The sequence below is a fragment of the Gallus gallus genome, chromosome 1, assembly GCF_016699485.2.
Source record: "Gallus gallus isolate bGalGal1 chromosome 1, bGalGal1.mat.broiler.GRCg7b, whole genome shotgun sequence".
Lineage (NCBI taxonomy): Eukaryota > Metazoa > Chordata > Aves > Galliformes > Phasianidae > Gallus > Gallus gallus.
Genome location: NC_052532.1, coordinates 121430336 through 121444038, shown reverse-complemented (window position 1 = coordinate 121444038; position 13703 = coordinate 121430336). Strand labels below are relative to the sequence as shown.

The 13703-nt window shown below is 45.1% G+C and overlaps 1 protein-coding gene across 4 annotated transcripts in view; it reads left to right on the top strand.

Moving 5' to 3' along the window:
* The first annotated feature begins 4331 nt into the window (after nucleotides 1-4331).
* The window catches only part of REPS2 (RALBP1 associated Eps domain containing 2), a 93999-nt gene continuing 84627 nt past the window's right edge, over nucleotides 4332-13703 (top strand). For all 4 annotated transcript variants that reach the window (NM_001030806.2, XM_015273117.4, XM_046940654.1 and 1 more), the window contains exon 1: nucleotides 4332-4554. In NM_001030806.2, coding sequence (NP_001025977.2) covers nucleotides 4357-4554 — 198 coding nt within the window. In that variant the 5' untranslated portion in view covers nucleotides 4332-4356. The remainder of the gene's footprint in view (nucleotides 4555-13703) is intronic.

Sequence of the window (13703 nt, the reverse complement as noted above, 5' to 3'; positions counted from 1 at the left end):
TCCACCTGACACGTCTCCCTCCTTTTCTGTGGTTATACTGCAGGGCAAACCTTTTAACTCGTGTCTGTGAGTGAAGACAGTTGAGGGTCCCTCTTATTTATTTGTGTTTTCCTGCACGTGACTTCCAGGGACGTGTACGCCTTCCTCAAGCAGCACTTCTTGGCCCAGGATTTCAAGCTGCTGCTGATAAGATCTGTAGGAAGTACTGCCCTGCAGTGTGGAAAGGTGTAGTGCATTCTAGTCGGAGCCAGATGCACGGGTTGCTGCTGAAGGCCTTGCGAAACTCCTGTGTTAAAGTATAAATGATAGAGGAACCACTTTTTCTTATGCTTGGTTTGTTGAGTGACCTCTTGCGTCTATGGAACATAAAAGGAAGTGGACGATTCCAGAACGAAACCTAAATTAGAGTGGATGTGCACCTAAAATATGATGTTTTTCAAATTCACGTGGAGCCAATATTTTAAAAGAAAGAACCTACCAGGGGCTTTGATGGAAACAAGGCTCTACTTTCCTGGATAGTTATTGAAAAGCAGTGTCCTATGTCTGGCACTGTTGTTATGAAGGAGTGTGCGTGGGCTTAGCCTGGTGCCACTGAAGCTCACACCGCATGCCTAAGTGTTTGTACAGACTTAGTAAAATGACTATTCTAAACACAGCTAGTTGTGATATCACTGTAAGTTTTCAAAACTTCCCTGTAACTAAGGAAGCCCACGTAGCAGTAAATCAACACAATGCAAGTATTTATGGTTTGCTGGAAAATGAAGAATAACGTCCCTTAGGTAAACCAGACTGAAATTTGACTTATCTAAGTATAGTTTGGTTCTGTGTGTGGTCCTCTTTTCCCCATTCCCTCTCCACCCAGACAATAAATATTTGGATATTTGTCAAATATTTCATGAGCTCAATTGTTGTTTTCTATGGTGCTCTGTGGTTCTCAATTGCTTACTGAAAAAACTGACATGAAACGCATCTCCCACAGTCTGCTCAGAGAAGGCAGTTCTCATTTATAATAACATTCAATTCTTGAAAACACTGAATAGGTCAAAGCTAGGAAATAGGTGCTATTTCTCCAGTGTTTTCTGTGCATTAGAGGCATTAACAAGCTGGAAGACAGGGAATCACGTTTTATGGTTCACTAACCATTCCTCCTTATTTTCTTAGAGATAGCACATCTTCAAGCAAGCAGCAAAGAGAAGAATAATAAAGGATCTGTACTCTCAGCAAGAGTATTTACACGCTAAATTGATACACGAATCTACAGGGCTGTCAATTATGTTCCAAGCATGCTTGAAGCAATGGGCGTGAAACCTGTGCAACCAGCTACTTGTCACCAAAGCTTTTACTCATTTTGCAAAGAAAGCAAATAAAAAGAATTGTTATTAGTAACAACGGCTGAGATTCACTCGAGCTGATCTGGGAAAATGACAGTTTTCCAGCCAAACGTTTGCTTGTGGATCTGAAGCTTCACCCAGTGACACACGGAACACTGTCACAGTCAACAGGACGCAGCTGTCAGACAGGTTTTGTGCTTTCTGGCCAGGGCACACTTAGCAGGGTCTGAGCCCTAAGATGAGTGAAATAACGCACATGTTCTGCTGTTTGGCCTTTGGACTGTACTGCTCAAATATATCTGTATCTTTATCTATGTATTCCCAGGACCCACTAAATGCTACCATATTGGAAAGGATTTTTTACTGTTGATTATGTATGTCGTATTACACGTCACTGTTTATACTGACCACTTCATTCTGAAAAAAAAACCAACCAAACTTATCGTTATTATACATATCATATACTTATTATACATATTACTAAAACTACCACACTTCCTATTATCAAAACTTTTGAAGCAGTATTTCATTAGCTTTTTTTAATAACGCTTTCATCTCCCTCCCACCCTTGATCAAGGAATTGTTTGTAGGACTGCTGCTGGCTGGTTCTAAAGCCACTGTTGTTATTTGGGTGGGGAGGAAAGGAGGACCACACACAGATCTAAAGCATACTTTGATAAGTCAGATTTCAATCCAGTTTACATTACTGATGTTCTTTTTTTATTTTTTTTTTCCAGCAAACAATAAATAGTTACACTGTTTTGATTTACAGATGGGTACTGCTTCTCGGTGATAAAAATATTAGTAGCCTATACTGACATCACAACTGGCCTGTAAACAAGAAGGTTTAAAACATCTCCCTATCTACTTGTGCGGCTTCTGTTACCACTGAGCGCCCGTCAGTCTGAACTAATGTACCCTCATAAGAACTACAGCACGCAATGACCATCAGTACCAGGCACGGACAGGAAACTGAGGCACACTGCTGGCCTCTGCTGTACAAGTAAGGGGCACTGATTTCCCTGCCTCACCCTTCAGCCTGCAAGGGTCAGTCCTCGGGGGCTGCAGCACCAGGGCAAGCCGGTTTTGAACACAGACACGCTGTCTGTTCTGATTAGAGTGGGTTGTGTGGAGAACGGAATGTAAGATGTACAGGTCAAGAAAGAAGAAAAAAACTGTCCGAAGGGAAAAATTAAAAATAAAAAAGCTGTGTCTGTTTGCAGCACCAGGTGTGCCTGTGGCTGCTAAGAGAGACCACAGTACTTGTGGCAGTGTTTTCCTGCCATGGTCCAACTCAGAAAAACTCAGAGAAACTGGGGCCAACGCACTGGCAATGGTCCGCTGGTGTCTGCTGAGGTACTGCAGAAGGGAGTATTTGTGATGTTAACAGCACAAATACTGAGCCGTTATCAGCTCAGTTATCAATGAGCATCTTCAGCCACGGGAAAATTAGCACAAATTGTCAGTATTCTTTTTTTGTCCGTCTTGTTCAAGTTCAGCTGTAAGGCAGCTGTTTTCTATCAGCTAATGTGAAGATAGGATCCTAATTTCACAGGACTGCTGTTATTAAACACACTGTAGTTAGATAAAGCCCCGTGCCATCTCTACACTGTTAGTGCCCTTTCCTCTGACCAGCACCTTGTACCTGACAGAACCTGGCAGCCCAGCCTTTGCTCTGCTGCACCTTCTCCAGGGGACTCACTTTGTCCTTCTGAGTTTTCTCATTTGGGCTCCAGAGTTCACTTTCTGAGATTGCCTTGTTTCCAAACAATATGTTTTACAATGACAAAACACCACAGCAAAACATCCACTATCCCTAAGGGAACAGAGATTTCCCCATTAACAGTCCCCTAACACTCTTATCGTAATCATCAGCTATGCAGCTGGCAATAACTGCAAACCACAACCATGCAGCATTCTGAGCACTGAGAAGATCGACGCATGTATTCATGGCAGATGAGAGGAATAAAAGAGTTTGTGCAGATTAGGAGGCACAGTTTCATGGTGTGGAAAGGATAAAGTAATTTTCATAGAATCATAGAACACTTTGAGTTGGAAGGGACTTTTAAAGGCCACGTAGTCCAACTTCCCTGCAATGAACAGGGAGACCTACAGCCACATCAGGGTGCTCACAGCCCCGTGCTGCCTCACCTTCAGTGTCGATATGGACAGGGCATCCACCACCTCTCTGGGCAACCTGTGCCAGTGCCTCATCACCCTTACTGTGAAAGGCTGAAAAACATATCCCTTACATCCAATCTAAATCTCCCCTCTTTTAGTTTGAAAGCACTTCCCTTTGTCCTGTCATCACAGACTCTGCTAAGGAGTCTGTCCCCTAAGAAGGGGGAATAAAGACCTTACAGCTCCCCTTCAGATACTGAAAGGCCGCTATCAGGTGTCCCCAGAATGCTGAACAGCCCCAGCTCTCTCATCCTATCCTTGAAGGAGAGTTGTTCCATTCCATGGACCATTTCTGTGGCCCTCCTCTGGACGTGCTCCAAAAGGTCCATGTCACTCCTGTACCGAAGACTCCACATACGAACACAGAACTCCAGGCGAGGCCTCACCAGTATAGAGCAGAGAATCAGGATCACCTCCCTCACCCTGCCGGGCACACTTCTTTTGATCCAGCCCAGGATACGGTCGGCTTTCTGGGCTGTGAGGGCACATTGCTGGCTCCCATCCAGCTTCCCAACCACCGGTACCACCCAGGTCCTTTTTGGCAGGGCTGTGCCTCACACCGCCGGACGACGCCTAGGCAGCACCTTCAGCAGCAGCCGGCACTTTTCCGAGAGACTGCTGGCGTCCTCGCTGCCCAAGGGAGGCACGCAGCTCCCGACCCACGGCCTTCCCGTGGCGGCGCTGCCCGGGGCGTTGCGGCCCCGCACCGGGCGGGGGGCGGGAGGGGGCGCGGCCTGCACCTTCCCGTCGCGGCGCAGCACCGCCTCCCTCCCGCCCGCCCGCCGCCGCCACACCTCCCCCGGCGGCTCGGCACCCGCTGCCCGCCGAGCGGCTCTGCCCCGCCATGGAGCAGGGGCCGGCGGGGGGGCCCGCTGCCGCCGTGGCCGCCGCGGGCGTGCTGGTGCCTCTGAGTGAAAGCGAGCAGCAGCGCTACTCGGAGCTCTTCTCGCGGTGCTGCCCGCGCCCCGAGGCGGCCGCCGGGGGCAGCAGCGTGGGGGAACTGTTCCGGGCCTCGCAGCTGCCCCCGGACACGCTGCACCAGGTGGGTCGGGGCGCCGAGGGTGTGAGGAGGGTGAGCGAGGGGGCGGCGCGGAGCCCGCAGCCCCGCGGTGCTTCGGCGGTGGCGCCGAGCTCCCCGAGAGCCCCGTGCCGGGGGGGTGCGGAGGAGCTCAGGTGGGAGCGAGGGGCGAGCGGCGGAGGTCCCGCGGGGTTGAGGAGGGGAGCCCCGCTGCCGGGCCGGCGGTTTCACGTGCTGCCGGGGACGTTGTTTCGCGGCGGCCTTTATGTGCCGAGCGGAAAGAAGCGGTGTCGGCGCTGTGTGGGAGCACGGCGGTACCTGACTGCGGCCGGAGGGAGTGGAACTCCGCTGCTCTGCCCAGAGCTGTCAGCCCGTCTCTTCGTGACTCCGCGTTACATAAATCCCCATCGCACAGGTGGAAGCGGGGATGCTTCCTGCGTGTTTTTGCCCTCGCTTCGCTGTTTACCAGCCGTGCAAACCCAAACGGCAGCCGTGCCGCTTTGCTTTGAGTCGCACCGTGGCCTTCGTCTTGTGTGGAGAAAACGGGGGTTGCCCACAGACCCAGCGCTGAGTCCAATTTCAGTTAGCGAGGCTTACTTACGGAGTGTGTTAAAGCTCTGTTAGCGGATCTGTGTGACTTCGTGTAGAGTTGTAGAAAAACGCTTCTTATTTTTGCTGTGTAGGTCCTTATCCTAACTTTGGAGTGAATCTTACCGCGTTATCGCAGTCTGCTTTGGGGGTTTCCTTGGGGGTTGTTTGGGTTTTAATGGGTGAATTAAGCCTGGAAATGCAATTTTTTTCAATATTCGGGGTTGTCTTTTACTTTTTTTCTTCCTCCCCCCACTATTTTAGAATATTTCTAAGTATGTTTATGATGTGAAGAGAATATTACTGGGAAACAGGTCGGTAATTGGCTTCAGGAATCGTCAGGATAATAGGGCCCCTGGGACCTGAGCTGTTTCTCTCCCCTTTCTTGCCCTCCCCCTCTTGTTTATATGGCACCAATCACAGTCTGTGGCTGGAGCTGCTGTCCCAAAGCCTGCTGCTGTCAGGTGCCCTTATTAACATTTTCTTGAACTGAAGGGAAAAAAAATAAAATAATGGGGGAGGATAAAAAGGGTAAATGTGAGCCTTATGCTATGACAGCTTTGAGAACAAGGCATAGCAGTGCATGGTATCTGTTTTTCACTAGCATGGGGAACATGCGTTTTAGGCAGAGGCAGCTCACTTGGGTTTAGATAACGTGTTTTCTTTCAAATAATTGCTGACTGTGGAAGTTTTCTTAAAACAGAACGTGCCCTTTTAAAATCCCCATCTGTCACAACTAGTGCTTGGTGACTTGGCATCCTTACCAACCCACTGTGGTACAGTTGTGTGACTTACAGATTTTCATCCTCATGGTTATTCATTGAGGAGTGGTCATACTGATCCACATGCTCCCAAAGCTGGTCAGTGTCACAGCAAAGTACTGAGCTGGTGCTGTTGCCTTCAAGGCGTTGTAGTTGGGTACTAATGGGATAGAACAGTGAGACATGTTCAGAGAGGTGGTGGATGCCCCATCCCTGGAGACGCTCAAGGTCCGGGTGGATGGGGCTCTGAGCACCCTGATGTGGCTGTAGGTGTCCCTGTTCATTGCAGGGGAGTTGGACTAGATGGCCTTTAAGGGTCCCTTCCAACTCAAACCGTTCCATGATCTGTGAAAGAAGGAGCTTTTCATTATCCAGTCTTGATAGAGATTTCTCGTTGACTGGGAAGTTGCTGAACTGAGTAATGGGAAGTCTCCTTCTGCCACTGTTAAATGCAACATCAGTTTGTAGTCTAGACACAAATCAGGTGGATGCAGTGAGGCAGGAGTGCTGCTGCTGGATGTGGCAGTTCCTGTGGGAAAAACAAGGACATGCACTCCCAAGCAACAAACAGTCAGTGTTCAGTTTGGTTTGAGGTTCGCTGGCACAATGCAGGAGGTTGTTTAGATGAAACTGGTAAGTAGTAGAGAGCAGATAGGTAATGTGAGGGAATGTGCCAGAAGAGGAAGTGCTGGAATAAATAGGAAACAATCCAAGAGCAGTCAGGTCAGAAGGAGCAGATGGTATGCACCCAAGAGCTGTGAGTCTTGCTAAGAGTGAAGTGCTTGAACGCGGATTCATTAAACACAGGCTTGTTAAAATCTGCTCTTCTGCTGGGCTGTACAGTACAGAATAGGCTGCAGCTATTGAAATGGCATTAAAGAAAAGACCAAGGAGTGAACCTAGCAAGAGCTTGTTCAGTTCTATAGAAATTTTTGGAGTTACAGCTGGAATTAAAAGTGTAAAGCCCTTTGCATGACTGGCGAGGGCATGGTAGCGACTGGATAGCGTGCTTTCTGCAGGCTGTCATTGCACAGGGTTGCAGTGTGGCTGGGGCTGGCAGGCACCTTCAGAGGGTCCCAACCCTCCCGAGTCTGTATAGCTATCCCAGCATCACAGGTGGCAACAGTGGCTGTTCTGCCTTGTCTCGTTTTGGGCAGTCAAGAGTGACCCCATTTTAAAGCTGGCCCTCAGTGAGTACAGCCTCTGCTCATTGGCTCCGTGGTCCCCAAATGCATTTGTTTTGTATGCCACATGCCAACGGACAGAGGCTTGCATGGGTTTCAGGTAAAATAGAGCTTTGCGTAGTTCTCATCTGCTGATCAGCAAGGAAGAGGTGCCTTATGCTAGTTCTGTTGTTTGCCTGTGTTACTGTGGGTCTGTGAAGATTCTGACAAATGAGGGAGCAGGAGGGTAGGACTCAAGTTTTACACTGAACTGCCCATCTTTGTTATTAGTTTTTGACTCAATTAATTTTCATTTGGTCGTCTGATGGAGTATTTCCTTCTAGTTTCATAAACTGTAGTCTCATTTGTGGGCTTGCAATACCAGCACAGAGATCCAATTCTATTAAGAAAGCACATTCTTCCCTCCACAAATGAACAAACCGCGTTATTTTGAGCTTTGAGGATGACAAGTACTAATTGTATGACTTTGGAAGCTGCACAGAGCTGCATTTTTTAGTTAGACCTCTCTGTGCAGCTCTGTGTGAATAGAGGATTCAGACCAGGGGTCTTGCCTTTCCTCCGCACGGTCTGTGTGTAACTTTGTGTTTGTGGTGACCTGTCTCTATAGTTACACTGAATTGTTTAACCGTCCTGTTGTCTTCAAAAAAGCAGAAGTGTGAATAGGTTAAAAAAGAGGGGGGGAAAAAAACGAAGTTGCTTAGCTGCTATTTGCTGTTTCGTTGGAAAAATGCCAGCGAGGGTTCGCTTTTCCATCATTTATTTTTCATAGGCATGAATTATACTACCTGTGTGATAGCTAGGGTGGCATTAACTGTCTGCACAGAATGCTTTCCTTGGGCGGAAGAGAACTGTGGCAGTTAAAATAGGAGCTTCTTGAGTGAGAAAAGTCTGAACTTCCTGTTACTTGGCGAAAAGTAGAATTCACTCTGTTGTGCTCCCGTGCAGAATTCGACTTTAAGCTGTTCTCAGCACTGGAAGTGTGATTGAGCTGACTGAAGAACACCAGCTCTGTCAAAGAGGTGTTAGGTAGGAGTGCACATGGAGAAATTGCATCCAGCTGACATCTTTGAGTCAGGAAGAAACAAAGAGGAGGTGCAATTTTCTGTAAGTGTTACAGCAAGAAGAGGAAAGGAAAACTGACATTGCAGCGTCGGTTCTTCTGGCCACAGTCCTTCAAGCATTCTGAAGGTCTCAAGCAGACCTATGTAGGAACATGCAAAATGGAGATGTAAAAAAACATTTAAAAATAGATATACATAGTACTGAGGTAGAGGGTAGGACTTCACCTGAAACAACCTTGACCACATATTCCATTAAAAACCATTCAGTGTTCCTAGTACCATCTTTGAACTGTCTACCCGTTTAAACTATCACTTAGCGGTCACTTACAGGATTAGTAGTTCTGAATGCCTCAGAGTTGTGATGTACAGTAAGAAACTGTAGAGGCTGTTCTTTCTTGTGTGTGTTTCAAGTCATGCTGTAAAACCTGAGGCTTCTGAGCCTGTTTGATGTAGACTTCTCGTCAGTGGTCAGAAATAGGATCACAGAATGGTTTAGGTTGGAAGGGACCTGTAAGATCATGTAGTTCTACCCCCTTGCTATAGGCAGGGACACCTCCCTCTAGACCAGGTTGCTCAGAGCCCCATCCAGCCTGGCCTTGAATGCTTCCAGGGAGGGGGCATCCACAGCCTCACTGGGCAACCTGTACCAGTGTCTCACAGCCCTACTAACCCAACAAGGTCAAGGCCTGCAGACTTTGTTGATTAACCTTCATTGCGACCAAGTATGAATTTAGCAGTTTGTTTTCCAGTAAAACAATGCTTTGCTCTGCCGGTGACTTAAATAACTGCACAAGAGAGATTTAGGAAGAGAGTCAATTGGGATGAAAATGAACAACTTTCACGCTTCGCGAGGGAGTGCTGCAGAGTGAAGCAATGATGATGAAGAATTTGTTTTTAAACAAGTGTTTTTGTCGTGCTTACAGAGCAATGGGTTCACTGATCAGTCAGTCGTCATCTGCAACCATGTGCTGTCATTATTAAGATGTTTACCTACGGATTGACGGATGCTGTTCACAATTTGTGTTGTAATGGGACGGTTGCAGGGAGAACTCACCTGCTTCGTGGGCAACTCTAGTGCAGGTGCCCCACAAAGCAGGGCTGCTGCGTGAACATAGCAGAGCTGAAAAACTTAGCAAAGACACATTCACAAAAGCCAGAAGAAGCATTTCTGCGACAAGAAATCAGAATAAATAACCTATTCAAATTGAAAATACGGTGATTTGGGGAATGTGTTTGATACGCTATTTGTAAAGCAAGATTCTTTGATGCGTCAACATCTAAATGTATCAGCAGTGTAGTAAAATGAAACATTAATAAGCGATACATGCTAGTTCAAATGATTGTCTGCAAAAGTTGGGCGTATGAGCTGTGGATAATTAACTACAAAAGGCTGCTGGAGTAGAAAACCAACCATGGGCAATAACAGCCTCCCTTTCCAGCAGAGGGAATGTTTTCTTTTTTCCAGTGCTCACTGACCGCTGCATACAAGTTGAAAACTCCATTGGGAAGAGCCTGCTTGTTTTCCTGCGACTCAGAGCAATAATGAGGTGGAAGCCTGTGGGAGGATGACATTTGTTAGTTCTGTGGTCCGTGGGAGTAATCGGCGAAATCACTAACTGCAAATTATACTTTATTTGTGAAAATATTTTAAACAGAAAGTATGTTTTTGTAAACTTCCAAGTGCTTGATGCGTAAGAAATGGGCGGTTTTTGTCTTCTAGCAGATGAAAACAGTCTGTGTATTTTTAAATGAATTCCAGTTTTCTTCTAGATTTCTCTGCATCAATCACAGGTGGATTGTACCTACACAAGAAGACATCTCTTAGTAAAGGACATAAAGCAAATTGCTTGAGAAATAAAAATTAGGACATAGAGTATGCTATGAAGTTCCTTAAGTGTAATTAATTGTACTATTTGTTATAAAACTAAAATCGTTATACTTTAAAACAATTTTTATTTATAATGACCAACTGATGAGACAGACCTTTACCTACGTGGCTTGCTCCGAAAGTAATGCCTCCTGTTTATTTCTTTGGAAACTGCAGTAGATACAAAGAGCACAGTAACATTGTTTGATAGAGCAAATTCTCAGCTACAAAGCACTCTTTCAACACAAGGCACCACCATGAGATGTGCATTTTTGCCAGCGATGAACAAGAACCTGCATGCTGTGTTCGTAACTGTCTGCACCAGCCAAGTTGACCCGAGTGGTGTATCAGGCAGTGAAGATGCAGGCAGAGAGATGTGAGGCCCCACCAGCTGCAGTGAGATCTGTTTGCACTAACGCAAGGTTCCGTGCTGCATGTTAAATGATCTCTTGTACCTGAATGAATCATTCAGTGGCCATCCTAATGAATGTGAATTACTGAGCGTAGCTACAGTTGTGCCCAGTGTGCAGCAAGTTGGCTGGCAATTGTCTTTTAAGAAACAGTATTGACAAACTGCGAGTAGCCTGGGTACCAGAGGACATTTTCAGCCAGTGTTTTCTTCTGCTTCTTTATTTTTGAACTTTAAATTTTTTTTTTCCTCCATCCTGTGCTCCAAGCAATCTCCCCCATCTGAAAAAGCTGCAAATGATTGTTTCAGTATCTCCTGTTTGTATCTGTATAGTTGTGCAATCTGGACTTGCGTCTCCACCGCTCCTCTTCTGCAGCAGGAGATGGCAAAGCACTGTTCCTTTGAACAGAACCATAGCTGAAACACTGGATCCAGAACTCAGAATTCCCGTTGACTTGGTGACACTGAAAATTTCGAGTGTGCTAATGGGAAACGCTCAGCTGAGCTTGGATTGAAGCTGTCTGAACGTGGCCTGTAGTGTCTGTTTGCTCATTACCGTATGAATCATGAAGCTGAATTCCACCTTGAATAGCAAATGTCTGTAGTGTTAGTTTATTATTATTGTTATATATTTCAAGTGGTTTTGGCAGCAGCTTTTCAGATTATTATTATTATTTTTCCTTCTTGAGTTCTCTCTTTCCACACCAGCAAACATTAGATCAGCTTTGGCACAGGTAACGTTTCACATTTCATGCATTCTTTACTTATGGCATAATTTATGCATCGATGTCCTATGGAAGCCAATATGTGGTCTTTCAGAATAAAACAATGTGTCTAATCTTCTGCAAAACAGGATGGGAGATCTGGGCTAACAAATACAGTCAGAATTATTTTGTTACCAGCTGTAACAGCGGTGGATCAGTAAAAGATGAAGCACTCAATGGTTTTGAAGACCAAAATAAAAGTAAATGGGAAAGGAAGTAACAACAAATCAGTAGTGTCATTTATATATTTAATTATGTTTTGCTTTCCTTCCTCTTGGAATGACCACTGCTCTTATAAGAAACATCTTATTGTTCTAATTTTCATTTCCTTTATATCTAGGGATAGAAAATCAATACAAGTAATGACATCAGTTGTGCTACAACATGCTTGTCCACCTGGACAACAGACATGATGTAATCCTTGGCTACGTCCAGTGTTGATTCTTTGGAGACCTGCATTCTTCATAAAATCATAGAATCACGAAGGTTGGAAAAGACCCCCAGGATCTGGGGATCACCCAGTCCAACCATCCACCCATCACCAATGGTTCTCACTAAAACGTGTCCCTCAGCACAACATCCAAACGTTCCTTGAACGCCTCTGGGGTCAGTGACTCCACCACCTCTCTGGGCAGCCCATTCCAGTGCCTCAACACCCTTTCAGAGAAGTAGTATTTCCTAACGTTTCCTTCAGCAGAATGGACGATGAATGCTTGGTTTAGATGCAAACAAGTAGGTTCTCACTGTCTGAGATGTATTTAACACATAAGGTGCAAGCATGTCGGTTGGGATGATGATCATTTTAGTCTTTGGTTTAGTGCTGCAGAACAGAGAAATTTTAAGCTGCTATTCCATGTGACGTATTGATTCAAGCTATAGGAAAATGAGGTCAAGGATGGCCAGGAAGCATCCTCTGCGCACACACACCACATGCAGTGATGTTGTCAGCTAAAATGGAATGCCTTCAGTTAAGAGGTTTATTTGACAAGTCTTCGGTCACACAAAAATAATTCATACATCTCAGTAAAACAAGATGTAAATTTCTGTGATATTCATTATGATAAACGCATAACTAAAGAGGGTAATACTTGGATGCTTACTGCATTGCTTTTAAAACTACCTGCTCAATGTGCTAGGGAAATGGACTCAATGTGCTGGGAAATGTGCCAAATGCAATAAAATGAGATTGGTGCAAGGAGCATCATGATTTTGGGGATTTCCAGTCTAGGAAATCACACTGCTGTAAATACAGTGTAAAAAGGCTTTCTTTAGGAATAAGAAAATGATTACAGTAATGATAGATAACAGACTGCATGTGGCTTGTGTTTGTGACAAAAATACATCGCAGGGTCTCTGTTTTCCTCTGTATTAGCAGAGTTTCCCTTTGGCTGCAAAGCAGAACAAAACCTGGAATTAGATTTTCATAGAAAATTTCCGAATTTCTTGCAGCTTTCTGAAGCAAAGTTTAACGTGAACAATGCTCACAAGAGAAGCTGATTTGGACAGATATAAAACCCCATAGTTTATTCAACTAAATCAGAAGACTTGTTTAGAACTGCTTAGGTGTTAAAGCACTGTTATCTTAAATAGGTAATTTTGGAAAGGAGGTTGGTTGGTCGTTTGTGCACATTATGTCTTAGTCCCGCCTCTTGATTAGATTACTTCTGCTGTTAGATGTAGCCTTGATGGTGGCCAGGAAGCTTGTGGTGCCCCACAGATGTGACGTGAGGAGCTGTGAAAAGGGGTGTGAACCATCAGAACTAGAGCTTCTACAAGATTCTGTGGTACCTTTGTATTAATGTGTCCTGGAGCAAAATATTTCATTTCTTAGCAGGATCTTGAAAAGCTCGTTGAGATCTGAATGTTCTTTTAGGAAGAAACTCAAGATTTTCTAGGTTTTTTTTTTCCAGTTAGTTGAGTGCAAGATGACTGGACCTTGTTGTTGCCACCTAGCTGCGAGGGATTTACCTGTTTGTTGTGGATAATAACTGTAGTGATTCTTAGCAACTTGAAGCACTTTGTACTGCTGCCCTCAGAATGCCCCATCTCCTTTCTTGTTTGGCTGGTATTGTTTTATCCATGAAAGGTGGAGGACTCATGGGCGTCGAATATCAGATCTGCAGTGCAGAGTTGTCAATAACTGATTCTCACTCTGAGAAGTGAGAAGCAAAAAGCGTAAAGCTCTGAAGAATGAGAGTTTTTTTTTCTATTGAAGTTTCATCATTGAAGTTGTGGAAGACTTGTATAACTGTAGCTGCTAGAAGTGTTCTCCCTTTTTGCTGTGAAGACATATACTATGTGGACAGCAATGTTTCTTGCTATTCTAGTCTCCTATTCTGTAAACTCTAAAATCAGCATTAATGGTAAAAGAAAATAAAAGAGGCCATGAACATTCTTCTTGGGACTCAAAATACAGTGATTTCATTCTTAAACAGAGTAAGAAAAAAACTGAACGCACCGCATTTCCAGAGCAATCGTATTTTTCTCTGAAATGAAGGGGAGTGACTTCTTGGTCACTGGCCTGGTTCCTTTCTGCCGT